The sequence below is a fragment of the Anolis sagrei genome, chromosome 2, assembly GCF_037176765.1.
Source record: "Anolis sagrei isolate rAnoSag1 chromosome 2, rAnoSag1.mat, whole genome shotgun sequence".
Classification (NCBI taxonomy): domain Eukaryota; kingdom Metazoa; phylum Chordata; class Lepidosauria; order Squamata; family Dactyloidae; genus Anolis; species Anolis sagrei.
The window spans coordinates 8,406,624-8,432,991 of NC_090022.1; the positions used below are offsets into that span (position 1 = coordinate 8,406,624).

Genomic DNA, 26,368 nt, shown 5'->3' on the forward strand with positions numbered 1-26,368 from the left:
TCCATGATGTCTTGAACTTGTTTTCCTGGCGGAAGAGCGTGTTGGTGATGACAAGGTTGTGTTCCGCACATTTGGTGAGAAGCAGGATGCCATTCGGGTTGCTGTTTCCAACCCCGTCTTTTCCGATGGTCCCTGGCCACAGGTCGAAGTCTCGCCCAACTCTTGCATTAAAGTCCCCCAAGAGGATGATTTTGTCCTCCTTAGGTATCCCCGATAGGACGGTATCCAGCTGACAGTAGAATTTCTCCTTGATGTCTTCATCAGCATCTAGTGTTGGTGCATAGGCACTTATGATGGTTGCCCGTTGGTTTTTGGCAAGATCGATTCGGAGGGTTGAGAGTCGTTCGTTGATGCCAGTGGGTGCTTCGGACAGATATTTCACCAAATCATTCCTGATGGCAAAGCCAACTCCGTGCATTCTTTGGTCTTCTTCAGGCAGTCCCTTCCAGAAGAAGGTGTAGCCTCCTTTTTCTTCCTTCAGCTGTCCCTCCCCTGCTCTCCGGGTCTCCTGAAGGGCTGCTATGTCGATGTTGAAGCGTCCCAGTTCCCTTGCAATGATGGCAGTTCTGCGTTCGGGGCGTTCACTGCCACTGTTGTCCATCAGAGTCCGTACGTTCCACGTACCGAAGTTCATTTTCCTTTTTTGGCCGCAGGGTGGTGACCCCACTGGACGCGGCAGTCCAGTCAGGGATAAGTGAGGCGGACTATGTTTAGGGCACCTTTTCTAGCCCCCTCCCCGTGTGGGGTGAGCAGAGTGGATCCTCAAAAGGGCTGCTCAGTCGCGGATACAGCTGCCGAACTACTCAACTGCCTCGGTCCTTGAGGTAGAACGACTGAGTCCGTACCCACCGCCCATGTGCCAGTCTGTGACTAGGGGCTTCCAGATTTCACAGTCCTGCCCCCGTCGCCACTCGCTGATCGCCATGGGACTTTGGTTGCTTGGTTTTTATTTTCTTTGGAAGACGCCTGTGCGTGGGTTTTTTTAATGTGTGGAGGTCAGTGCACAGCTGAACAACACACAGTCTTCACAGATGAGGTTCCACCGGTGATGTAGTTTAACACAATGACCGTGGCTTCTCAGTCTGTTGCAGCCTTCTTCCGCCTTCGCAGCCGTTGTAACATGGGCCATGTTATCCTCCGCCTGCTCCGCCGTTGAGGTCTTTGGGTCTTCGGACTGTTCTTGGTCTGGGACCTCCCCCGCAGCCACTCCTGGGAGTGCACGACTCCAGTTGCTGTGCCTACAGGTTCATCGGAACACGCAAGCCCCCTCACCACGGCAAGGTGACAGTCCGTCGAGGGGGCATAGCAGCATAATTATAGACAATATACTAGCAGCAATAAAATCATCTTGTGGTCCGTGTTCGCCAATCCATAGTCCGTAATACATCTAGCATTGTCATTATCCTTTCCTACTCTGGTCGTCATTGGTTGTCTTTGTCCATCTGCCAGCTTACCCTAAGGCCTGGTCCCACATCCAGGTTTTTAGCTTCCTTCTGAAAGCAAGGAGGGATGTTGATGCGCTTTGCTTCTCTGCTGCTGAGTATGCATGCCCAGTGTGGAACACATCTCACCATGCTAAAACAATGGACGTGGCTCTTAATGAGACATGCCACATTATCACGGGGTGTCTGCGCCATACACCAGTGAAGGAATTACACTGTTTAGCCTGAATTGCACCACCTGACATCCGCCAGGAATTAGCAACCAATAGTGAAATGACCAAGGCAGGGACATCTCCGGCCCATCCCCTGTTTGGGTATCAGCCAGCACGCCAACAACTTCAATCAAGAAATAGTTTTCTAAGATCTACAGGGACACTCGCTGGGACACCTCAGCAAGCAAGAGTCCAAAAGTGGCAGGCTAAACCTAGAATCTCAATCCATGGCTGAGACAGAATGAGAGACTCCCTCCTGGGCACACAGAAAACTGGGCAACTTGGAAGGCACTGAACAGACTGAGCTCTGGCACCACGAGATGCAGGGCCAATGTTAAGATTCACAAAGTGGAATCCACAACATACAAGTGCGGAGAAGAGCGAACCATAGACCACCTTTTGTGAGGCCACCCTGAGTCCCCTTATGGGGAGAAGGGCGGGGTAGAAATGTACGAAATAAATAAATATTACAATGCAACCTGAGCCCTGCCACATGCACAATGGAGGACCTTCTTATAGCAACACCAGAAGCACTCCAAGCGGCCAGTTACTGGTCAAAGGACATTTAATAGAATGTCAACTTTGCAAACTTTGTGTGTTGTTTCTTTTTTTTTTTTGTTTAAATACAATATTTATTTATTTATTCATTTATTTACTATATTTGTATACCGTCTTTCTCAGCCAATCGGCAACTCAAGGCAGTTTCCAACATAAAAAAATAATACCAATGCAAACAATAAACAGTATAAAACACCACAACAGCAATAAAAACATCATTAGCGTCCCCTCATGATCAAGCATTGTCCAGTTCCATTGTCAAGTCAATTCGATTTCCTATATTAGCTACTCTGCATTTGTAAATGCTTGCTCAAACAGCCATGTTTTAACTTGCCATCGAAACGTTAACACGGAGGGAGCAGATCTAATCTCCTTAGGCAGGCTGTTCCAAAGCCGAGGGGCCACCACTGAGAAGGCCCTGTCTCTCGTCCCCACCAGATGTACTTGTGACGAAGGCAGAACCGAGAGCAGGGCCTCCCCAGACGATCTTAAGGTCCTCGATGGTTCGTAAGGGGAGATACGTTCAACTGTTTGGTTCACTCCTGACACAATAAATAAATTTATCTTTCCCTTCTTTGCCTTTCTCACATCCTCTTCACTCCCTTTATTTCCCAGTCACATTACAGAAGGCCACTTCACCAAGCCAGAGCCAATCCTTTACGTCTCTTTTCTAATTCTCTATTTTGGGCCTGAAAATGGTGCTTGTTTTGTAGTTCAAACCCCTCAATGATAATGAAGTCTGTGTGTCCCCTATATGGTCCAGATCCAGCAAGTGTCAGGAGTCAATTTCTGACAGCATGAAAACAAATTCCCTCCATGACATCCTGACTGAATCATCCTGGCTGCCTCAATTTTCTCTCTGTGACATTTTGAAGCCAGCAGAAGGCGCTTGTATTGGAACTTGTGAAACAACAAGCTCTAATAAGGAAACTGAGAAGAGGGGGGAAATGGGCAGGAAAGATGTATAAAAGGAAGTGGTGGTGGGGAAAAGTCAGTAGTGTCTTTCTTTGCTGCAGAGATACAAGCAATATATTCATTTCAAAGTAAAACCGGCTTGTGAGTGATCATTTAATATTGCTATTAAATGATCACAGCAAGCCACATAGGCCCTTTTTGAATGAAACAAATGAACAAATGAAGAAATAAACAAACTTTGCATACCAGAGCTGACTGGGGATGTCAACACCTTTGCATATGTGTATAATGTCATATTAGCAGAGCATCCTATGGGTATCGATCCATTCATTCATAGAATCATAGAGTTGGAGGAGACCTTGTGGGCCATCCAGTTCAACCCCTTTCTGCCAAGGAGGAGGAAAATCGCATTCAAAGCACCCCTGACAGATGGTCATCCAGCCTCTGCTTAAAAGCCTTCAATGAAGGGGCGTCCACTACAATCCTGGGCAGAGAGTTCCACTGCTGAACAGCTCTCACAGTCAAGAAATTCTTCCTCATGTTCAGGTGGAATCTCATTTAGTTTGAAGGCATTGTTCCACATCCTAGTCTCCAGGGCAGTAGAAAACAAGTTTGCTCCCTCCAATCCCTGGCTGCTTCTCCCGGCTCGCTGATATCACAGCCAATCACAGCAAAGTCGGCTCAGAGGGCGGGTGCGGGAAATTTGAATGGTAAAAACTATATATATTGTATAGTTCTCAGCACAGGGGTTATGCCAGCTTCTTTACAGGATTACTGCGGTCGTCATCCTTTCCAGCTGGAATAGAGAATAAACTTCAGTGGCCTTGCTTCCTCCTGGTGAGATTTATTGGGAAATAAGAAAAACTTTTATTGGTAGTTATTGTCTCACCAGGTGTAGCGGACCCACTTTTTGGGTCTTCGCTGGCCTCTGCTCAGGCAGGGGCCCCTAAATCTGTGCTCTGCTTCAGGAGGATGTGGCAGAATGAAAATCATGAGTAGTTCACGCTTTTATCAGTTCACACAGTGTCATGCCAGAGAAAAAATATGCCATGCAGATGGTCAGCAAAAAACAGGAAGTTTACTCTTTAAATTCAGAGCAACATACAGTCAGGTGAACAGTTTGCATTGATTCATGCAATGGCCTTTGGGAGAGATTCAAATGGTCTTTAGGTGTCCATGTGGAAGGCCCTCTTCCACCAGGAGCTCAGAAGCAAAACCTCTCTGCTCCCTCTGTCTGCTCCTGCACAGCTAACAGCCTAAACTAACAGTCTGACTTGGCCACGGTAGTACACACTCTGGTCACATCCCGCCTTGACTACTGCAACGCTCTCTACGTGGGGTTGCCCTTGAAGACGGCCCGGAAGCTCCAGCTAGTCCAGCGCGCGGCAGCCATGTTACTAACAGGAGCGGGACGCAGGGAGCACACAACGCCCTTGTTGTTCCAGCTCCATTGGCTGCCGATTTGCTACCGGGCCCAATTCAAGGTGCTGGTGCTGGCCTACAAAGCCCTAAACGGTTCCGGCCCAAAATACCTGTCTGACCGCATCTCAGCCTATGAGCCCACGAGGACTTTGAGATCGTCTGGGGAGGCCCTTCTCTCGATCCCGCCTGCCTCACAGGCACGCCTGGCGGGGACGAGAGATAGGGCCTTCTCAGTGGTGGCCCCTCGGCTGTGGAACACCCTGTAGACATCAGACAGGCGCCCTTCCTTATGACATTTCGCAAGAGACTAAAGACGTGGTTGTTTGAGAAGGCGTTTGATTAGTGCTACAACAATTGGCAATGATGATTGGAACGGAACATGGATAACGAGATTGGATTGTGATTCTATGATGAGACGTCGCGAATGATTTAGGGTAATTTGTATTATTGAGATTGTTGTTATTACTGTCGTTTGTGTTATTGCCTTTATTGTAAATTGTTTTTATATGTTGTACACCGCCGTGAGTCGCCCTAGGGCTGAGAACGGCGGTCTACAAGTGCCGTAAATAAATAAATAAATAAATAAACAAACATGTAACTGTTGCTAAAACTCCCAGGCTCAGCTAGTTGGACATGACCCAATCAGTCAGCTTCATGCTTTGCCTTTTCAGTTAACACACGCTCACCAACTACATTTTATATGCCCTAACAGGACTCTGGGGGAAGAAGACAGAATAATCACCAAAACCGATTCCTCTCTTGCTATTAAATCATGTCACACATTCTTTCTTGGAGTGCATCTACAGTACAGATGTGGGCCAACTTTGGCCCTCCCTCCAGGTGTTTTGGACTTCAACTCCCACAATTCCTAACACAGCTGTTAGGAATTGTGGGAGTTGAAGTCCAAAACACCTGAAGGGAGGGCAGAAGCTGGCCCATGCTTGCCCCCGAGGATCTGTGGAATTCGTAAATACAGAGAACCAATTGTGTGACAGGAAAACCAACATTCAGCTTTATACATCTTTTGTATATTTATTGTTGAACATGGTACACTTATGCAGTTACATGCTCTTTGAGGAGTTTCATCATATCACAGACATATTTCCCATCGATGTAGATGACCTTCAACAGATGGTCTAGGGATGTTCTAGATCAGTGGTTCTCAACCTTCCTAATGCCACGACCCCTTAGTACAGTTCCTCACGTTGTGGTGACCTCCAACCATAACATTTTCATTGCTACTTCGTAACTGTAATTTTGCTACTGTTATGAATCGCAATGTAAATATCTGATATGCAGGATGTATTTTCAAATCCCAAATACCCAATATGCCCAAATTTGAATACTGGTGGGGTTGGGGGAGATTGATTTTGTTATTTGGGAGCTGTAGCAGCTGGGATTTATAGTTCACCTACAATCAAAGAGCATTCTGAACACCACCAATGATGAAATTGAACCAAACTTAGCACACAGAACTCCCATGGCCAAGAGAAAATACTGGGAGAATCTGGTGGACATTGACCTTGAATTTTTGGAGTTGTAGTTCACCTACATCCAGAGAGCACTGTGGACTCAAACAATAATGGACCGGGACCAAACTTGGCATGGATACTCAATATGCTGAAATGTGAACACTGGAGGAGTTTGAGAAAAATAGACCTTGACATTTGGGAGTTGTAGTTGCTGGGATTTATAGTTCACCTACAATGAAATAACATTCTGAACCCCACCAACGATAGAATTGGACCAAACTTTCCACACAGGACCCATGACCAACAGAAAATACTATGCTTTCTGATGGTCTTTGGCGACCCCTCTGACACCCCCTTCCGATCCCCATAGGGGTCCCGACCCCCCAGGTTGAGAAACACTGTTCTAGATGGTCTAGGGATGTTTTAGAACTGCTAGTTTGGCAGAAGCTGAGGCTAATATCAGGAGCTCACACCACTCCCTGGGTACGAACCTGCAACCTTTTGTTCAGCAAGTTCAGCAGCTCAGCGGTTTAACCCACTGCACCACTGGGGGCTCCATGATAGGGAAGAGTTAATGCTTGTTTTGGTGTGTGACCCATTTATTTGTCTTTTTTGTAGTCTAGACTTTTCCTCCAGCCCCACATTGCAAATGAGTTGATTCTCTTCCTATAATATTAATAATTCAAAAGCTGTTGTTTGAACTGAAGCGTGTAACAGAGGGAGACGTAGTTTTAAAAAGGGATTTTCACAGATGCTTCCAATGATTGAAAGTCCCACGTGCAGAGGCCTTTGCTTGCAGAAAACACTGATGGTTTGGGAAAGCGTTGCTGCAGAGAGGAAGTCACTTTTAAAAGATTAAAATACATCAGGACAAAACTAGCTTGTAGTCCCTAAATTTCCAAGCCACTTGAAGGTTATTTATTTCATATAGAATCATAGAATCATAGAATCATAGAATCAAAGAGTTGGAAGAGACCTCCTGGGCCATCCAGTCCAACCCCATTCTGCCAAGAAGCAGGAATATTGCATTCAAATCACCCCTGACAGATGGCCATCCAGCCTCTGCTTAAAAGCCTCCAAAGAAGGAGCCTCCACCACACTCCGGGGCAGAGAGTTCCACTGCTGAACGGCTCTCACAGTCAGGAAGTTCTTCCTAATGTTCAGATGGAATCTCCTCTCTTGTAGTTTGAAGCCATTGTTCCGCGTCCTAGTCTCCAAGGAAGCAGAAAACAAGCTTGCTCCCTCCTCCCTGTGGCTTCCTCTCACATATTTATCAAAAGCATTGAATAAATTAGTATAAAAGCGATAAAGATAGAAGGAGCACAAGCAGCTAAATGTCTTTTGACCAAAAATGGGCAACAGCAACCGCATTGTCCGTAGCTTTAAACAATTCTTCCTCTGTATATGAGGCAGGGCATATTGTACAAGCATACAGATGCAGAGTTGTCTGTTCTGCTTCACAGTCACACAAGGTGGGGGATTCTTTTAGGTCGTGCCATTTTGCCAGGTTGTCTTTTGATCTGCCCACTCCGCTTCTGAGTCTGTTCAGGGACTTCCAAGTTGCCCATTCTTGGTTTGCCCCTGGAGGAAGACCCTCTCTTGTGGGGGGGGGGGGCATCCAATTGGGATTTCCTGGTCTAGCTGCCCAGAGGGATACCCTTGCTGTTGCTGAGGAACGTTAAGAGGATACAATTGGCCTTTCTACTTGACAACTATTGACTTGGCTCCTATTGCACAGTGATTCTTGTGACTGTCATAAGTTGTGAGAAATAACTGAAGCACTTTCCATACTCCAAGCATTTAAATGTGATGTAGTTCAGCCTGTGATTGTGTCTGATGTCAATGGGGATGAGGGATCTTCTGGGCCTGTGTCTGTTGTCAATGAGATTAAGGGTTTTGTTGGGCCTGAGTCAAGCCCAGGCAACAGGCCCAAGGTGTCTGATAAATGGAGTATTTCTCCTGCAGATGCACAAGGTCAAATTTCTGGGATCGGGTCACAGCAATCTTTCTAGACTTTTGTAAACAGAGGCATAGTTCTCAGGAGAAGAGAGATAAGAAATCCTTATCTGGTTGTAAGGGCAAGTGGAATGCTTTCCTTTCGTTTCAGGGCCAGGAAAGGCTTTATATTGATACAAAGGAAAAGTTCACGTCATAGAATCATAGAATCAAAGAGTTGGAAGAGACCTCATGGGCCATCCAGTCGAACCCCCTGCCAAGAAGCAGGAATATTGCATTCAAATCACCCCTGACAGGCGTCAGTCTCGTCAACATGATACTTCATGACAGTCTTGTTTTTCCAAGTGCATTTCTATTTTCATGTTTCAAGTTTTGCCAAGTTCCCATTCTATTCACTGGACTTTCATTCTGCCTTGTTCTATGGATTCTGTACCCTGGATCTTGCGTTTTTACTTGTTACCTGGAAGTCTATGGACTGACTTTTATCTTGGAGCAATATTGCTTTGAAATATACGGTTTTTACCATTTTTATTTATTTTTTTGTCATGTCAAGAGTGACTTGAGAAACTGCAAGTTGCTTGTGGTGTGAGAGAATTGGCCATCTGCAAGGACGTTGCCCCGGGGACGCCTGGATGTTTTGATGTGTTACCATCCTTGTGGGAGGCTTCTTTCATGTCCCTGCATGAAGAGCTGGAGCTGATAGAGGGAGCTCATCCGCACTCTCCCCAGATTCGAACCTGCGACCTGTCAGTCTTCAGTCCTGCCGGCACAGGGGTTTAACCCACTGCTCCACTGGGGCCATTTTTATTACCCTGCTTACATATATCCTTCAATTAACTGCTTGTGGGTTTTACACCAGTGTGGTATTTAAGGACAGAGGTGTTCCTGCTCTGGTATACAAAAAATGGTACCTTCTGTATATGAATTCTTCAATAATATGTAAGATCTCAGTTCTGACTGAAAGTGTAATGGTGTCAAACCAGTTCTACCATTTGACCTTTGTGTGAATTCTTTGATGACGACCAAGGTGGGTCTTCTGACTGAAGCTTTTCCCACACTCCTGGCATTTAAAGGGCTTCTCTCCAGTGTGAGTTGCTTGGTGACAACTGAGGTTTGTCTTCTGACTGAAGGTCTTCCCGCACTCCAAGCACTTGAATGGCTTCTCTCCGCTATGCGTCCTTTGATGACGAGTGAGGCCTGTCTTCCGACTGAAGCTTTTCTCACATTCAACACATTTAAACAGCTTCTCGCCAGTGTGTGTCGCTTGATGAAAAGTGAACTTGATCTCCTCGCTGAAGCTTTTCCCACACACCAGGCATTTAAACAATTTCTCATCTGCGTGCGTCGCCAGGTGACAAATGAGGTTTCTCTTCCGACTGAAGCTTTTCCCACACTCGAGGCATTTAAATGGTTTCTCCCTTGTGTGAGTCGTTTGATGTGAAGCAAGGTTTGCCTTCTGACGGAAGCTTTTCCCACACTCGAGGCATTTGAACCGCTTCTCCCCTGTGTGAATCACTTGATGAGAAGTCAGGTTTGTCTTCTGGCTGAAGCTTTTCCCACATTGCAAGCACTTAAAGGGTTTCTCTCCGGTGTGAGTCGCTTGGTGATGAATGAGGTTTGTCTTCTGGCTGAAGCTCTTCCCACACTTGAGGCACGTAAACAGTTTCTCCCCGGTGTGAGTCGCTTGATGGCGACTGAGACTTCTCTTCCAACTGAAGCTTTTCTCACACACCGAGCATTTAAACCGCTTCTCCCCTGTGTGAGTGGCTTGGTGACAAATGAGGTTTCCCTTCCGATTGAAGGTCTTTCCACACTCAAAACACCTGAAGAACTTCTCTCCTGTGTGAGTGGCTTGGTGACGAATGAGGTTCGTCTTCCGACTGAAGGCTTTCCCACACTCAGGGCATTTATAGAGTTTCTCTCCGGTGTGAGTTCTTTGATGACAGAGGAGGCTTATTTCATGATTGAAGCTTTTCCCACACTCTGGGCATTTAAATACTTTCTGCCCGGTGTGAGATGCTCGGTGACGATTGAGGCTGCCTTTGTGGCTGAAACCTTTCCCACACTCCAAGCACCGAAAACGCGGCTCCCCTGTATGACTGACTCGATGAGAAGCAAAATTCATCTTGCAACTGAAGGCCTTCCCACATTCCAAGCATTCAAATGGTTTCTCTCCCGAGTGTCTCGCTCGATGACTAGTGAAGATTATTTTCCAACTGAAGCTCTTCCCGCATTCCAAGCATTCAAATGGTTTCTCCCTTCTGTGGACTGCTTGGTGGCGATTGAGATTCATCTTCCAACTGAAGCTCTTTCCACACTCCAAACATTTAAATGGCTTGCCTTCTACGTGAGCCTCCTGGTGTGGTATTAGTTGTGACTTCCACTTGAATCTCCTTCCACATCTCAGGCACTTGAACGGTTTTTCTCCTGTGTGAGTCCTTCTATATGAAGTCAAACTGGAAGTCTTCCCACATTCACTACTTTTGGAAGAATTCTCCCTTGTGTGAACTCTCCTGTGAAGATTCAGGCTTGTTTTGCATCTAAAGCTCCTCCCACATACAAGACAAAGCTGTTTCTCCCTTCCTTTCTGTGCTATTTCTTCAAGGGAGGTTTCACAGACCTCACCACTCTGAGAAAGAATGTCCTCTCTCTTTGGAGGGTCAGATTTTATTTGATTCTCATTCTTCTGTTTACAGCGGACTCTTTGCAGAAATGCTCTGTGGGTTTCTCCTTCCTTCTCACTCAGCTGGTCACTTCCACCTGGAAAAGAGCAACACAACTGCTCTAAAATTGGGAGAGTACGTTGGAGGAGAAAGACAAAGAATTATTGGAACAACCTATTAAGAAAACAGAAATAGAGGAAGTTATTAAGAATTTAAAAGCTGGGAAAGCTCCAGGTCTGGACGGTCTGGGAACAGACTATTATAAAAGCTTTAGAGAAGTATTGATTCCAAAATTATTAGAACTGTATAATGGAATAATGAAAGGAGATAAGATGCCAGAATCATGGAGGAAGTCATTAATAATATTAATACCAAAACCTGATAAAGATTTAACAGACCCAGGGTCATATAGGCCCATATCATTAGTTAATCAGGATGCAAAGATTTTATCTGCTATAATAGCCAATAGAATGAATAAATGCATGTACAAGTATATTTAAAAAGATCAGTGTGGGTTTGTAAAAGGACGACAAATGTCAAATTTGATAGGGAGAGTATTAAATAAAATTTGTGTGCTTTAAAGCTTTTGATTGTGTGGAATGGTGGACATTAAGGGAGATTAAGAATAAATTTGGAATGGGAAGTAGAATGAAATGATTATTAGAACAATATTATTCAAGAAATTTAGCAGTAGTAACTATAAATGATGGTGTTGGGGTTCAGCCTCCGTGTGAGCCTGACCCTCAGCCTCCGTGCGAACCTGAACCTGATTCTATGATTGTATTTCCTGATGCTACTGAACATGTATTTTTCCCTGATGGTTTGGAAACTGTTGATTCTGAGGGCAGTGGCTGGGAAAGTGAAACTAAACATCCTGATGAGGATGTTTCAGAGTCAAGCGGTGATAACTCTCCAGAGGAGTTAACACCTGCCTTTTTTAATGAGGATAGAAGAAGGCAGATTTGGGAAAACAGGAGTGAATCACAGAGTCTGCGAAGGTCGATTAAAGCAGAAGGAGGCTTCCAAGCCTGGAGGTGTGTCCTGAAACAGTTTTTTTAGTTTAAAGTGTCTCCCCCCGGGCTGTCTTGTCAGATCAAGCATCGTTTAGACTGAGGCTTTACCTTGGCTGAGTTCCCGTTTCCCATGGCCTGCATTCCCAGAGGCTTCTTGTTCCAAGTACAGTTAGTGAGATACTAACAGGTTCCAGGTTTTCTATAGTGTTGCTTTTGGAATTTTGATCTAGTTCAGAGATTTGCCTGACTGCTGAGTTTTACTGTGGCTTTTTGACTTTGCATTTTTCTCTATTTTGTAACCATTTTTTCATCAATAAAAAAGAATTGTTTTTCCCACAGCCAAGTGTGGTGGATTTAATCTTATGGTCTTGTTTCCTGATCTGGGTTGCAACAGATGGAGTGACAAAAGAAATAAAGTGACAAGGGGAACAAGACAAGGTTGCCCTCTATCACCAATTTTGTTTGCCATGGTGATAGAATTATTTGCAAATGCCATTAGGAAAGATAAGAACTTAGAAGGGCTGGGAATAAAGGAAAAGCTTATTTGCCGATGGTACATTGTTATTTATTGAAAAGGGGGCCACACAATTGGCAAGCCACAACTGGCATCAAAGTGAGGAAGCTACGTGAGAGAGAGAGGTGGGACTCCATAGTTTCTCTCCATTACCTCAATTGATGAGGAATTTCCTTTCCTTGGCATTTCTGGGGAAAATTAGAAATCTGTGCAGTACTAGTGAAGCGAGGGTTCAGCTTTACTGAAAGAAATACGTTTGAATCTCACACTTAGACCAAAATCTAAAATGAGGTAGCACCCCAATTTCAGACCTCATAATATATCTTACTAAGGAAGGTGACAGATCACCTTACATTGAACATATGTTAGGCCAGGCTGTAGTACAGCTGGTTAATCACCAGCTGCAAGAGATCACTGCCGACTGACCAAGTGGAAGAGGGGGCTGTAAAATGGGGCAGCTCCTTAGGGAAGGCAGGAAAACTTTTGGCTTTGGCTCTGTTATTCATACCAGTCAAATGGAGCCACAGTACAGCTGGAGAAGGGTTCAAAGCAGACCTTCTGGAAAGATACCTCTATTAGGATACCAACAACTGTGGTGGTCAGTGTCTAGCAGACCATCTGGATATCAGCCCCACACTCACTGGAATTTGGGGCACAAGACCCTCGTGAAAGTGAAAAAAACATATATTAGAAAATGCTAAATTTTTTTAGTGGAGGGAACACCTCTCTAGGAATCTCTAGGTCCTCCAGTTTGACTCTATGTACAAGTTCAGGTACTCTTACTGCCTATTACATGGAAAACCAGCTGATTCTGAATCCATCTACAACGTGTGCTTTTCACCTTAAGAACAGACAAGCATCCTGAGCTCTGAGGATGACCTGGGAAGGAATCCCACTGGAGCATTGCAGCACACCCAAACACCTGGGGGTTGCTCTGGTCTATTCTCTGAGCTACAAGAAGCACTGCTTGACTATCAAGCAAAAGGTGGGTGCTAGAAATAATATTATACGAAAGCTGACTGGCACAACCTGGGGATCACAACCAGACACAGTGAAGACACCTGCCCTTGCACTTTTCTACTCTGCTGCTGAGTATGCATGCCCAGTGTGGAGCACATCTCACCATGTCAAAACAGTGGATGTGGCTCTTAATGAGACATGCTGCATTATCACAGGATGTCTACGCCCCACACCGTTAGAGAAATTATACTGATTAGCTCAGAGGTCCTCAAACTAAGGCCCGGGGGTCGGATACGGCCCTCCAAGGTCATTTTCCCGGCCCTCGTTCAGGGTCAATCTAAGTCTGAAACGACTTGAAAGCACACAACAACAATCCTATCTCATCAGCCAAAAGCAGGCCCACGCTTCCCATTGAATACTATATTTGTTAAAATTATTTGTTAAAATTGTTCATTTTAATTATTTTTTGAATTATTGTATTGTTTTTAAGTGTTTTTTGCACTACAAATAGGATATGTCCAGTGTGCATAGGAATTCATTCATGTTTTTTTCAAATTATAATCTGGCCCTCCAACAGTTTGAGGGACTGTGACCTGGCCCTCTGTTTAAAAAGTTGAAGACCCTTGGTTTAGCTGGTATTGCACCACCTGACATCCGTTGGGACATAGCAGCCAGTAGTGAAAGGACCAAGGCATTGACATCTCTGGCCCATCCTCTGTTCAGATATCAGCTAACACACCAATGCCTTAAACCAAGAAAAGCTTTCTAAGATCTACAGAGATACTCGCAGGAACACCTCAGCAAGCAAGAGTCCAAAAGTGGCAGGCTAAAATCCAGAACCTCAACCTATGGGTGATACCGGATGAGACTCAGTCCTGGCCACACAGAAGGCTGGGCGACTTGCTAGGCACTGAACAGGCTGCATTCTGGCACCATAAGATGCAGAGTCAACCTCAAGAAATGGGGCCTCAACATACGAGTGTGGAGAAGAGCAAATCACAGACTACGTACTACAATGCAGTCTGAGCCCTGCCATGTGCACAATGGAGGACCTTCTTACAGCAACACCAGAGGCACTCGAAGTGGCCAGCTACTAGTCAAAGGACATTTAGTATTGTGGATTTTCTATACATTATAACTGCATTCTCAATTCACTTCTGACACAATAAATAAATAAATACTGGAACCCAATTTGCACTGGAGGATCTAGAATTTGCTAGAGAGAACAATCAAGTCTGTGAAAAATCAAATCTGCAAAAGTCAAACCCACAAATGTAGTGAACCAACAATACAGTGATCTCAAACGAGCTATAACTGTGAACAACTTCCTGAGACAAGAGAGTCAAGAAACCAGCACACTTCCAGATGGGGAAACTGACAAAGAACTGAGAAGGAATTTTCTTTCTTCAGTATTTATAAATGGATTTGATCAACCAAAAGGAAGGTGAAGCCTTACCCTGGGTGGCCACGAGCTTCCAATTCTCCTCCATCACCTCTCTGTGAAGGACTCTTTGGCTGGGGTCCAGCAGGGCCAACTCCCCTTCGGTAAAATCCACAGCCACATCTTGGAAGGTCACCTAATGAAAGAGCAATCACCCACAAGCTGAACATGCAAACCCTGAGTCAGAAAAGAGAACAGTACAGTTTGGTGTGTTGTCAAGGCTGGAATCTCTGTTCCAAATGCATTCTCTCCTGACGTTTTGCCCATATCTATGGTTTTGCCCACATCTATAGACTACTGCAACACTCTCTACATGGGGTTGCTGTTGAAGACGGTCAGGAAGCTTCAACTAGTCCAACGAACAGCAGCCAGGTTGCTAACAAGGAACCGTGAGGAAGTGTTCTTGCCATACATCAAGGGAACCACTGACCGCATAGGGAAGCTGATGAGGAAACACAACATACAAACTATCTACAGACCCACCAAGAAAATGCAACTAATGCTTCGTTCAGCAAAGGACAAGAGGGATCCTCTCACCTCTGCAGGAGTCTACCGAATACCATGCAGCTGTGGACAAGAAGTTTACAGAGGGACCACCAAATGCAGCAGCATTGCCCAAACACGAATCAAGGAACAGGAAGGGCACTGCAGACTACTTCAACCAGAGAAGTCAGCCATATTTATTTATTTATTTATTTATTTATTTATTACTTGCACTTATTTACCGCCACTCTCAGCCCAGGGGGCGACTCGTGGCGGTGAACAACAACATAGAAAAGACAATTTACAGTGATCAGAACAATACATAACATGCTACTACTACTTGACATATACTTATACTAAAAATCCGCTTTGTCATATCATGGGTCATAGTCAGTCTCATAGTCGTGGTCCATTCCGGTCATCATTGCCAAGATATAGCACTCAGTTAAAGGCCAACTTGAAGAGCCATGTTTTCAGGCTCTTACGAAAGGCCATAAGGGAGGGCGCCTGTCTAACTTCAGCAGGGAGGGCGTTCCACAGCCGGGGGGCCACCACCGAGAAGGCCCGCTCTCTCGTCCCCGCCAGGCGTGCCTGTGAGGCAGACGGGATCGAGAGAAGGGCCTCCCCGGATGATCTCAAGGTCCTCGTGGGCTCGTAGGCCAAGATGCGGTCTGCAAGGTATTTTGGGCCGGAACCGTTTAGGGCTTTGTAGGATAGTACCAGCACCTTAAATTGGGCCCGGTAGCAAATCGGCAGCCAGTGGAGCTGGGACAGCAGGGGCGTTGTGTGCTCCCTACGCCCTGCTCCTGTTAACAACATGGCTGCCGCGCGCTGGACTAGCTGGAGCTTCTGATGAACCACCTGATGGTTCATCAGAGCACCTGATGAACCAACCTGGACACAGCATGTTATTTGAGAACACAGAATGCTGAACCACTCCGACAACCACCATGTCAGACTACACAGAGAAGCCACTGAAATCCACAAGCATGTGGACAGTCAACAGGAAGGAGGAAACCATGAAAATGAACAAAATCTGGCTACCAGTATTTAAAAAAAAACTCTAAAATTACAACAGCACAACAACAGAGAGGAAACAAACAAGGACACCTAATAAACTCTCAACAAAAGTTTGCTCTAGGCACTGTCAGGCCATTATTTATTTATTTATTTCCTTTACTTTACTTTACTTGTATACCACAGTTTCTTAACCCAACAGGCGACTCAACAACAAGGATAAGAATCAATCAACGATATACAATTTAAAACCATAAAAGCATAATATACAATATTGACACAACAATAGACAACACAATGCATCTCATAACTAGAGTCGTGATCCAATCCGTCGTCCAAATTTCCATTCCTGTAATCATCACATTCATTGCACTGTTTAACCGAATGCCCGTTCAAACATCCAAGTTTTTAATCTTCTTCGGAACACCATTAGCGAGGGGGCTGATCTTACCTCTTACCTATATGCTAATCAAGGTGGTCAGTTGAAACATTCACACTTGGCTCCAGCAGACAAGAGTCCTTTGTCCCACCCTGGTCATTCCACAGATATATAAACCCTTTTTCCTAGTTCCAACAGACCTCACTACCTCTGAGGATGCTTGCCATAGATGCAGGCGAAACGTCAGGAGAGAATGCCTCTAGAACATGGCCATATAGCCCGAAAAAACCTACAACAGCCCAATGCTTGAGAATAATGAGACGCTGATGATGTTGTTTTTATTGCTTTTGTGATGTTCTTATACTGTTTAATGTTTTTTATCTATATTATGTTTTATGTATACTGATTTGTTGTAAACAGCCTTGAGTCGCCAATTGGCTGAGAAAGGCGGTATACAAACACAGTAAATAAATAAATAAGCATCCTCAGGGCTTGTGAGGTCTGTTGGAAACTAGGAAAATGAGGTTTATATATCTGTGGAATAGTGTCCACACTTGTTTGAGGCAAGTGTGAATATTACAATTGAGCATCTTGATTAGCATTGAATAGCCTTGCAGTTTCATACTTGGCTGCTTCCTGCCTGGGGGAACCATTTGTTGGGAGGTGATTAGCTGGCCCTGATTGTTTCTTGTCTGGAGTTCCCCTGTTTTTGAGTGTTATTCTTTATTTACTGTAATGATTTTAGACTTTTTTTTTAATACTGGTAGCCAGATTTTGTTCATTTTCATGGTTTCTTCCTTTCTGTTGAAATTGTCCACATGCTTGTGGATTTCAATGGCTTCTCTGTGTAGTCTGACATGGTGGTTGTGAGAGTGGTCTAGCATTTTTGTGTTCTCAAATAATGTACTGTGTCCAGGTTGGTTCATCAGGTGCTCTGCTATGGCTGACTTCTCTGGTTGAATCAGTCTGCAGTGTGTGTGTGTGTGTGTGTGTGTGTGTGTTTATATATAATCTAAAAGCAGTAACTAGAAAGAAAAATAACAGAACCCCAGCTTGATCTTAAAAAATGTTCTTATGTGTTTTAACACATTTCAAATCATGCATCCAATATGGAGGGTGCAAAAGAGGAGACTTGTGGTGATTATTGCCCTTCCTTCCAACCTGCTCTTCCTTTGGCCCACCAGAGATCCTAATCCTTACCTCACCCTGTCTTGCAGAAGGTGTTCTCAAACCACACTGAAAAGATGTGCTTGGACATATAAGCTGGGTCCTCATTCCACCTCCTGCGAGAACAGACAGGGGGAAAGAGAGCATTATTTCTCATTCAAGTCTTTTCATTCACACACGTAAAATACTTTAGTAGGAAGGGGCCTCATGGGCCACCAAATCCAACTCCTTGCTCAATACAGGATCTCCAGCTAGACTCACTAGAGCAGTGGTTCTCAACCTGTGGGTCCCCAGATGTTTTGGCCTTCAACTCCCAAAAATCCTAACAGCTGGTAAACTGGCTGGGATTTCTGGGAGTTTATTTATTTATTTATTTACTTTGCTTCTATACCGCAGTATCTCAAGCCCGAAGGCAACTCACAGCGGTTCACAAACAGTAAAAACAGTAGAAACAGCAGTGGTTCCATGCAACATATAACAATTGACTTAACACATTATCCATAAATTACCAATAAGCAATTACAATGCACAATTATTACAAAAAACAACCGTACCCAACCTTCTCATCATCCAAGCGTAGTCCAGGTTCGTCGTCCATTGTTCCATTCCTATGTTCCATTACCAGATTGCACTAAATTACTCAAACGCCTGCACAAACATCCAGGTCTTCACCTTTTTGCGGAATACCATTAGAGATGGTGCTGGTCTAATGTCCGTAGGAAGGGCGTTCCACAGCCGAGGAGCCACCACCGAGAAGGCCCTATCTCTCGTCCCCGCCAGCCGAGCTTGAGAAGCAGGCGGGATCGATAGCAGGGTCTCTTCGGAAGATCTCAAAGTCCTGGTGGGTTCATAGGCAGAGAGTTGTAGGCCAAAATATCTGGAGACCCACAAGTTGAGAACCACTGCGCTAGAGCATCCATTGCAGGGAGATATCCAGTATTTTCTTCAAGAATAATAGAATCATTGAGTTGGAAGAGACCTGGTTGGCCATCCAGTCCAACCCCATTCTTCCAAGAAGCAGGAAAATCACATTCAAAGCACTCTCGACAGATGGCCATCCAGCCTGATTAAAAACCTCCAAAGAAGGAGCCTCCACCACACTCCAGGGCAGAGAGTTCCACTGCTGAACAGCTCTCATAGTCAGGAAGTTCATCCTCATGTTCAGGTGGAATCTCCTTTCCTGCAGTTGGAAGCCATTGTTCAATTCTGTCTCCAGGGCAGAGAGTTCCACTGCTGAACAGCTCTCTCTCACAGTTAGGAAGTTCTTCCTCATGTTCAGGGGGAATCTCCTTTCCTGTAGTTGGAAGCCATTGTTCCATTGTGTCTCCAGGGCAGAGAGTTCCACTGCTGAACAGCTTTCTCTCACAGTTAGGAAGTTCTTCCTCATGTTCAGGTGGAATCTCCTTTCCTGTAGTTGGAAGCCATTGTTCCATTGTGTCTCCAGGGCAGAGAGTTCCACTGCTGAACAGCTCTCTCACAGTTAGGAAGTTCTTCCTCATGTTCAGGTGGAATCTCCTTTCCTGTAGTTGGAAGTCATTGTTCCATTGTGTCTCCAGGGCAGAGAGTTCCACTGCTGAACAGCTCTCTCACAGTTAGGAAGTTCTTCCTCATGTTCAGGTGGAATCTCCTTTCCTGCAGTTGGAAGCCATTGTTCCATTGTGTCTCCAGGGCAGCAGAAGACAAGCTTGTTCCCTCCTCCCTATGACTTCCCCTCACATGTTTATACATGGCCATCCTGTCTCCTCTCAGCCTTCTCTTCTGCAGGTTAAACGTGCCCTGCTCTTTAGGCCCCTCCTCATAGGGCTTGTTTTCCAGACCCTTGATCATTTTAGTCGCCCTCCTCTGGACACATTCCAGCTTTAATTACGGTGCCAAGAATTGGACACAGTGTGATTCCAGGTGGTCTGACAAAGGCAGAATAGAGAGGTAGCATGATTTCCCGGATCTAGACACTGGAGTCCTATTTAAGACATCCAAAGAAGGAGACCCTGCCTTCTAATGTTCAATCAAAGTCTATCCTCCTGTAACTTCAAACCATTAGACCTGATCCTGTCTTCCAGAGCAGTAGAAAGCAGGTCTACAGACTCCTCTTTGGGGTATTTAAAGGGTGCAATTATGTCCTCTCCTCAGCCTTTTTTTAACCAACTCAACATGGCCAGCTTTCCTCATAAAGTTTGCTCTTCATACTTTTTCTCATTCTTGTTGCCTTTTTCTGAAATTGCTGCAACCTGCAATTTTAGCCCCCAGTGGTACAATGGGTTAAACTCTTGTTTCGGAAGGACTGCTGACTGAATAGTTGGTGGTTTGACTCCAGGGAGTGGGGTGAGCTCCCATCTCTCAGCTCCAGCTTCCCATGCGGGGACATGGCTTGAGAGCAGTACGTGTTAAAAAGATCTTGGAGTCCTCGTGGACAACAAGTTAAACATGAGCCAACAATGTGATGTGGCGGCAAAAAAAGCCAATGGGAGTTTGGCCTGCATCAATAGAAGCATAGTGTCTAGATCTAAGGAAGTAATGCTACCCCTCTATTCCACTTTGGTTAGACCACACCTGGAATATTGTGTCCAATTCGGGGCACCACAACTCAAGAGAGATATTGACAAGCTGAAATGTGTCCAGAGGAGGGCGACTAAAATGATCAAGTGTCTGGAGAACAAGCCCTATGAGGAGCGGCTTAAGGAGCTGGGCATGTTTAGCCTGAAGAAGAGAAGGCTGAGAGGAGATATGATAGCCATGGATAAATAAGTGAGAGGAAGCCACAGGGAGGAGGGAGCAAGCTTGTTTTCTGCTTCCTTGGACACTAGGATGCGGAACAATGGCTTCAAACTACAAGAAAGGAAATTCCATCTGAACATGAGGAAGACTGTGAGAGCGATTCAGCAGTGGAACTCTCTGCCCCGGAGTGTGGTGGAGGCTCCTTCTTTGGAAGCTTTTAAACAGAGGCTGAATGGCCATCTGTCAGGGGTGCTTTGAATGCAATATTCCTGCTTCTTGGCAGGACTGGATGGCCCAGGAGGTCTCTTCCAACTCTATGATTCTATGACATGAGAGAAGCCTCTCACAGGATAGCAAAACATCCAGATGTCCCCTGGGCAAAGTCCTTACAGGCGGTCATTTCTCTCACTCCAGAAGCGACTTGCAGTTTCTCAAGTTGCTCCGGACACAGAAAAAAAAACCCTATCAATATTCTGTGACAAATGCCATATTATACACACAAAAACAATTAGAACATGACAGCAGAATGAAAGTAATCCATCGTTTGGCAAGGATGCGAAAACAATTAAGAAATGCAGAGTGAGCTGGGATTGCTTTAGGTCCCTGTTAGCACCAAGGCTAAGGGTTAACAGAAATCCAGTGATATGAAATTAATAATAATAATAATAATAATAATAATAATAGCAGGATTGCAGAGAAACAACTGGAAAAGCTGACACGATATGAGGATTTAAAAATCGAACTGCAAAGACTCTGGCACAAACCAGTAAAGGTGGTCCCAGTGGTGATCGGCACACTGGGTGCAGTGCCTAAAGACCTTGGCCTGCACTTAAACACAATTGGTGCTGACAAAATTACCACCTCCTAGCTGCAAAAGGCCATCTTACTGGGATCTGCATGCATTATTCGCCGATATATCACACAGTTCTAGACACTTGGGAAGTGTCCAATGTGTGATCCAATACAACAGCCAGCAGAGTGTCTGCTGTGGGTTCATCTTGTTGTGTTTCAAATAATAATAATAACAACATTTTTCTTAACCACCTGTCCTCGTTACTCGAGGTGAGTTACAGAATAATTAAAACACATACACATTGTAAAAAAACACCACAAATTCACATATTAAAATGTATTTCTATAGAATGCAAATTAAAATATACAAAACAGGGACTAAACAAAGGACACAAGTTTAACATTCATTGAATTTGTATTATTGGCCTAGTTGATACTTTTTAAAAATTCACTTGGTAGTTTGAACCTGGGAAAAAGGTAGGAAGACTGAGGACAGACTGACTAACCAGTGAGGAAGATATGGATCACACTTGCACCAAGGGCTAGGGAGGGCACATCCACAGCGTGAAAGGACTGCAAAGCACACAACTCAACTATCTGGGGCAGACCCAGGAGGAATCCTTACCCACTGAGGTGGAGGCTCTGTCACCATCTTTCACCGCCCACTCATTCTTCACTTCAGCCGCCTCTTTCACAAAAATGTTCTGTACCAAGGTCAGGAAAGAAAATTAGGAAAAGGACAAAGTCTGGTGGACTACTTTGCATATACATTTATTTATTACTGTTGATGACTAGCACCAATCTATTTGCATGACTTCCAGAAAAAGGAAGAAAGCAGTGGGGAATTTTCACATACTAATATACCTCATTGAATGTTTCTATGCAACATGGGAAGAGCCTTGGATGTGCTCCTGGCACCACAGCCCTTCTGAGCTCAGGGCCACTCCATTTGGGACTTGAGGGGAGTGCCATGGGACTAGTGCTGAGCCAAAACCAGAGGTTTAGCACAGGGCCGGAGGTTTAGCACAGCTGGTAAATCATCAACAATTTTAAGATCTATCAACCCAAAGGTTGCAAGTTCGAAGCCCCGAGTTGGCGTGAGCTGCCAACTGTCAGCCTAGCTCATTGTTTACCTAAGCAATTCGAAAACAGTTTTAGCTGTGATTAGAGAAATTAGGTACTGCTATAAGTGGGGCAGGTGTTTTACGACATCATAAAGAAAATAACAGAAAATGCTGGGTGACCAAAAAGGAGGAAGTCCTGACAGCTCTTCGTCATAGAGGATAGAGCAGTGGTTCTCAACCTGAGGTCCCCAGATGTTTTTGGCCTTCAAACAGCTGGTTAACTGGCTGGGATTTCTGGGAGTTGTAGGCCAAAACATCTGGGGACCTACAGGTTGAGAAACACTGGGATAGAGCAACAGCACCCCCTGGACTCGAGCCCAACCTTCCATGGCACCAAAAACAGCTGGACACTGAGTCGAAACAAACCACCTCCTGTTCTATGTATTGTCGAAGGCTTTCATGGTGCCTCCCCCACTTTTAGCGGTACCTAATTTCTCTAATCACAGCTAAAGCTGTTTTTTGAATTGCTTAGGTAAACAATGAGCTAGGCTGACAGCTCATGCCAACCCGGGGCTTCAAACTTGCAACCCTTTGGTTGATAGATCTTATAATTGCTGATGATTTACCAACTGTGCTAAACCTCCGGCCTTCACTTTTAACTGAGCAAATGCACTCATGGCAACCCAGAAAACCGCTTCAGCTTTAGGGCTGAATACAGAAGTACATTGAGACTGCAAGCTGTGTCTTCAGGGGGAATTTAAAACCATTCACCAGAGACTACTTTCCTATTCCTTGATTCCTTTTTTGATTGACCAGGAGCTCCTATGTCGTATCGTAATTAAACCGCAATTTGTTCAAGCATTTTATGTATCCTTGCAAATAAGTATATCTCACCTTCTGAAATGTCTCAGAGGCAATCCACTCACCTGCTGCTCTTTGTGTTTGCTCGATTCTGCCCGACTCAGGAGGAAGCCTTCCGCCAAGGCCACGGCCTGGGAGCTGGTCTCTGCCCCACATTCCCTTACCCAGCGCTCCATCTCCGCAGGAAGGACGGCCAGGAACTGCTCCAGGATCACCAGGTCCAGCATCTCCGCCTTGGAGTGTTGCTCAGGCTTCAGCCACAGGCGGCAGAGAGAGTGGAGGCGGCTGCAGGCCTCTCGGGGCCCCAAGGCCTCCTGGTAGCTGAACAGCTTGAAACTTTGTTGTGCGCCTGAATCCCACTCCTCATCCTTTTGTTCTTTCTGTTTGGCTCCTCCAAAGAATCCCCCTCTGTGCTGAGCCAGAACAAGACCAGGCTCTTCTCCCAACTCGGGGCTCACTACGTACAAGGGCATCTTAGCCTTTCACCTGTTCCCAAAGAGGCCTTTTAGAGTTGGACAGGTTACATCACATTGAGATGATGAGGGCCCCCTCTCTTTCCACTGCTCTGCCCTTAATCATTCCCTATCTTCCTCTACAGCCTGGCCTTCGAATCACTCAGTAACACCCACAGGGCTGCACCGAGGAGGCATCAAGGTGGCACAATGAGTGCAGTGTATACAGGGATGTTCTTCCATCCGAGAGGGTGATACCTGCCTGTCTCAGGTATGCCAAGCTGCCGCTCTTAGCCTTGGTCCTGCCTCTTCCTGCTATAGTGATGCTCCTTCCTAGAGGCAGCTTCAGGGACCTCAGATGGACTGTACTGAAGAGTCTGGCGCCACCTTTCCACTGGAGGATTCGATCTGGAGTGGAGAGCAGCCCAATGAATGATATTGGTATTAATAGTGGGATCTCCCGATGGCACAGTGGGTTGACAGAGAGGAAACAAACAAGGACATCTAATCACCTCTCAACAAAAGATTGCTCCAGGCACAGCCAGGCAATCAAATGCTAATCAAGGTAGCTCCAACAGACAAGAGTCCTTTGTCCCACCCTGGTCATTTCACAGATATATAAACCCTTTTTCCTAGTTCCAACAGACCTCTCTACCTCTGAGGATGCTTGCCATAGATGCAGGCGAAACGTCAGGAGAGAATGCCTCTAGAATATGGCCATATAGCCCGAAAAAACCTACAACAACCCAGTGATTCCAGCCATGAAAGCCTTCGACAATACATCCTCCTTCACTGTCTGTTTCCAGGCCCAGTGCAGAGGGCAGTTCCAGCCCTTCTATGCCTGAGGTCCCAGCCATGGGCGAGGCCTTCTCCTCCTTTTGTCCAGGTCCAGACCTTCCTTCTCAATGGCTCCCTCTCATCTGGAACTGCCCCAGGGGAGCGTGCTCACTCCATCCATGTTCAACATTTACACAAATGACCAGCCACTGCCAGAAGGGACAGAGAGTTTCATCTATGCTGACGATCGTGCCATCACCGCCCAAGCAGGGTGCTCTGAGATGGTTGAACAGAAGCTCTCCGAAGCTCTAGGTGCTCTTCCTGCCTATTACAGGGAAAACCAGCTGATCCCTAACCCATCTAATACAGGCATGTGCTTTTCACCTTAAGAACAGACAAGCATCCCGAGCTCTGAGGATGACCTGGGGAGGAATCCCACTGGAGCATTGCAGCGCACCCAAATACCTGGGAGTCACTCTGGACCGTGCCCTGACCTACAAGAAGCACTGCCTGAATATCAAGCACAAAGTGGGTGCTAGAAACAATATCATACGAATGCTGACTAGTACAACCTGGGGATCACAACCAGACACAGTGAAGACATCTGCCCTTGCGCTATGCTACTCTGCTGCTGAGTATGCATGCCCAGTGTGGAACACATCTCACCACGCTAAAACAGTAGATGTGGCTCTTAATGAGACATGCCGCATTATCACGGGGTGCCTGCGCCCTACACCACTGGAGAAATCACACTGTTTAGCCGGTATTGCATCACCTGACATCCGCCGGGAAGTAGCAGCCAATAGTGAAAGGACCAAGGCAGTGACATCTCCAGCCCACCCCCTGTTTGGATATCAGCCAGCACATCAACGACTTAAATCAAGAAATAGTTTTCTAAGATCTACAGAGACACTCGCTGGAACACCTCAGCAAGCGAGAGTCCAAAAGTGGCAGGCTCAAACCCAGAACCTCAACCAATGGCTGATACACCCTGGGCACACAGAAGACTGGGCGACTTGGAAGGCGCTGAACAGACTGCACTCTGGCACCACGAGATGCAGAGCCAACTTCAAGAAATGGGGCTACAAAGTGGAATCCACGGCATGCGAGTGTGGAGAAGAGCAAACCACGGACCACCTGCTGCAATGCAACCTGAGCCCTGCCACATGCATAATGGAGGACCTCCTTGCGGCAACACCAGAGGCACTCCAAGTGGCCAGATACTGGTCAAAGGACATTTAATCAACTACCAAGCTTGCCAACTCTGTTTTTGTCTGTTTGTTTGTTTGTTTTGTTAAAAATGCAGTGCAACTGTTTGGTCTGCCCCTGACCTGATAAATAAAAAAAAACATAAATCAAGGGAACCACTGACCGTAGGGAAGCTGATGAAGAAACACAACCTACAAACCATCTACAGACCCACTAAGAAAATCCAACAAATGTTCCTTTCAGCAAAGGACAAGAGGGATCCTCTCACCTCTGCAGCAGTCTACCGTATACCATGCAGCTGTGGACAAGTCTATATACGGATCCCCAAACACAGTAGCAATGCCTAGGCATGCATCAAGGAACACGAAAAGCACTGCAGACTCAACCAGAGAAGTCAGCCATAGCAGAGCACCTGATGAACCAACCTGGACACAACATATTATTTGAGAACACAGAAATGCTGGACCACACTCACAACCACCATGTCAGTCTACACAGAGAGGCCACTGAAATCCACACGCATGTGGACAATTTCAACAGAAAGGAGGAAACCATGGAAATGAACAAAATCTGGATACCTGTATTAAAAAAACTCAAGCACTCAAAAACAGGGGAATTCCAGGCAAAAAACAATCAGGGCCAGCTAATCACCTCCCAACAAAGGATTCACCCAGACAAAAAGCAGCCAGGCTTTGAAGCTGCAAGGTGGACTGTTGCAACATTCATACTTGCCCCAAACAGACAAGAGTTCTTTCTTCCACCCTGGACATTCCACAGATATATAAACCCCACTTGTCTCGTTTTCAACAAACTCCAAAATCTCTGAGGATGCCTGCCATAGATGTGGGTGAAACTGTTAGAGACCCTAAATTGGGTCTTCTTAG

At 45.6% G+C, this 26,368-nt stretch overlaps 1 protein-coding gene across 1 annotated transcript; it reads right to left on the reverse strand.

Annotated features, from left to right (window-relative positions):
- Positions 1–5,555: 5,555 nt before the first annotated feature.
- On the reverse strand, positions 5,556–24,759 carry LOC132765996 (zinc finger protein 665-like). Its single transcript, XM_060760310.2, has 5 exons — positions 23,112–24,759; positions 21,747–21,825; positions 17,648–17,730; positions 14,584–14,704; positions 5,556–10,737 (listed from the first exon to the last, which is right to left on the reverse strand). The coding sequence occupies exons 1-5, from the start codon at positions 23,517–23,519 to the stop codon at positions 8,963–8,965; spliced, it is 2,466 nt and encodes an 821-aa protein (XP_060616293.2). The 5' UTR covers positions 23,520–24,759; the 3' UTR covers positions 5,556–8,962.
- Between the last annotated feature and the right edge of the window lie 1,609 nt (positions 24,760–26,368).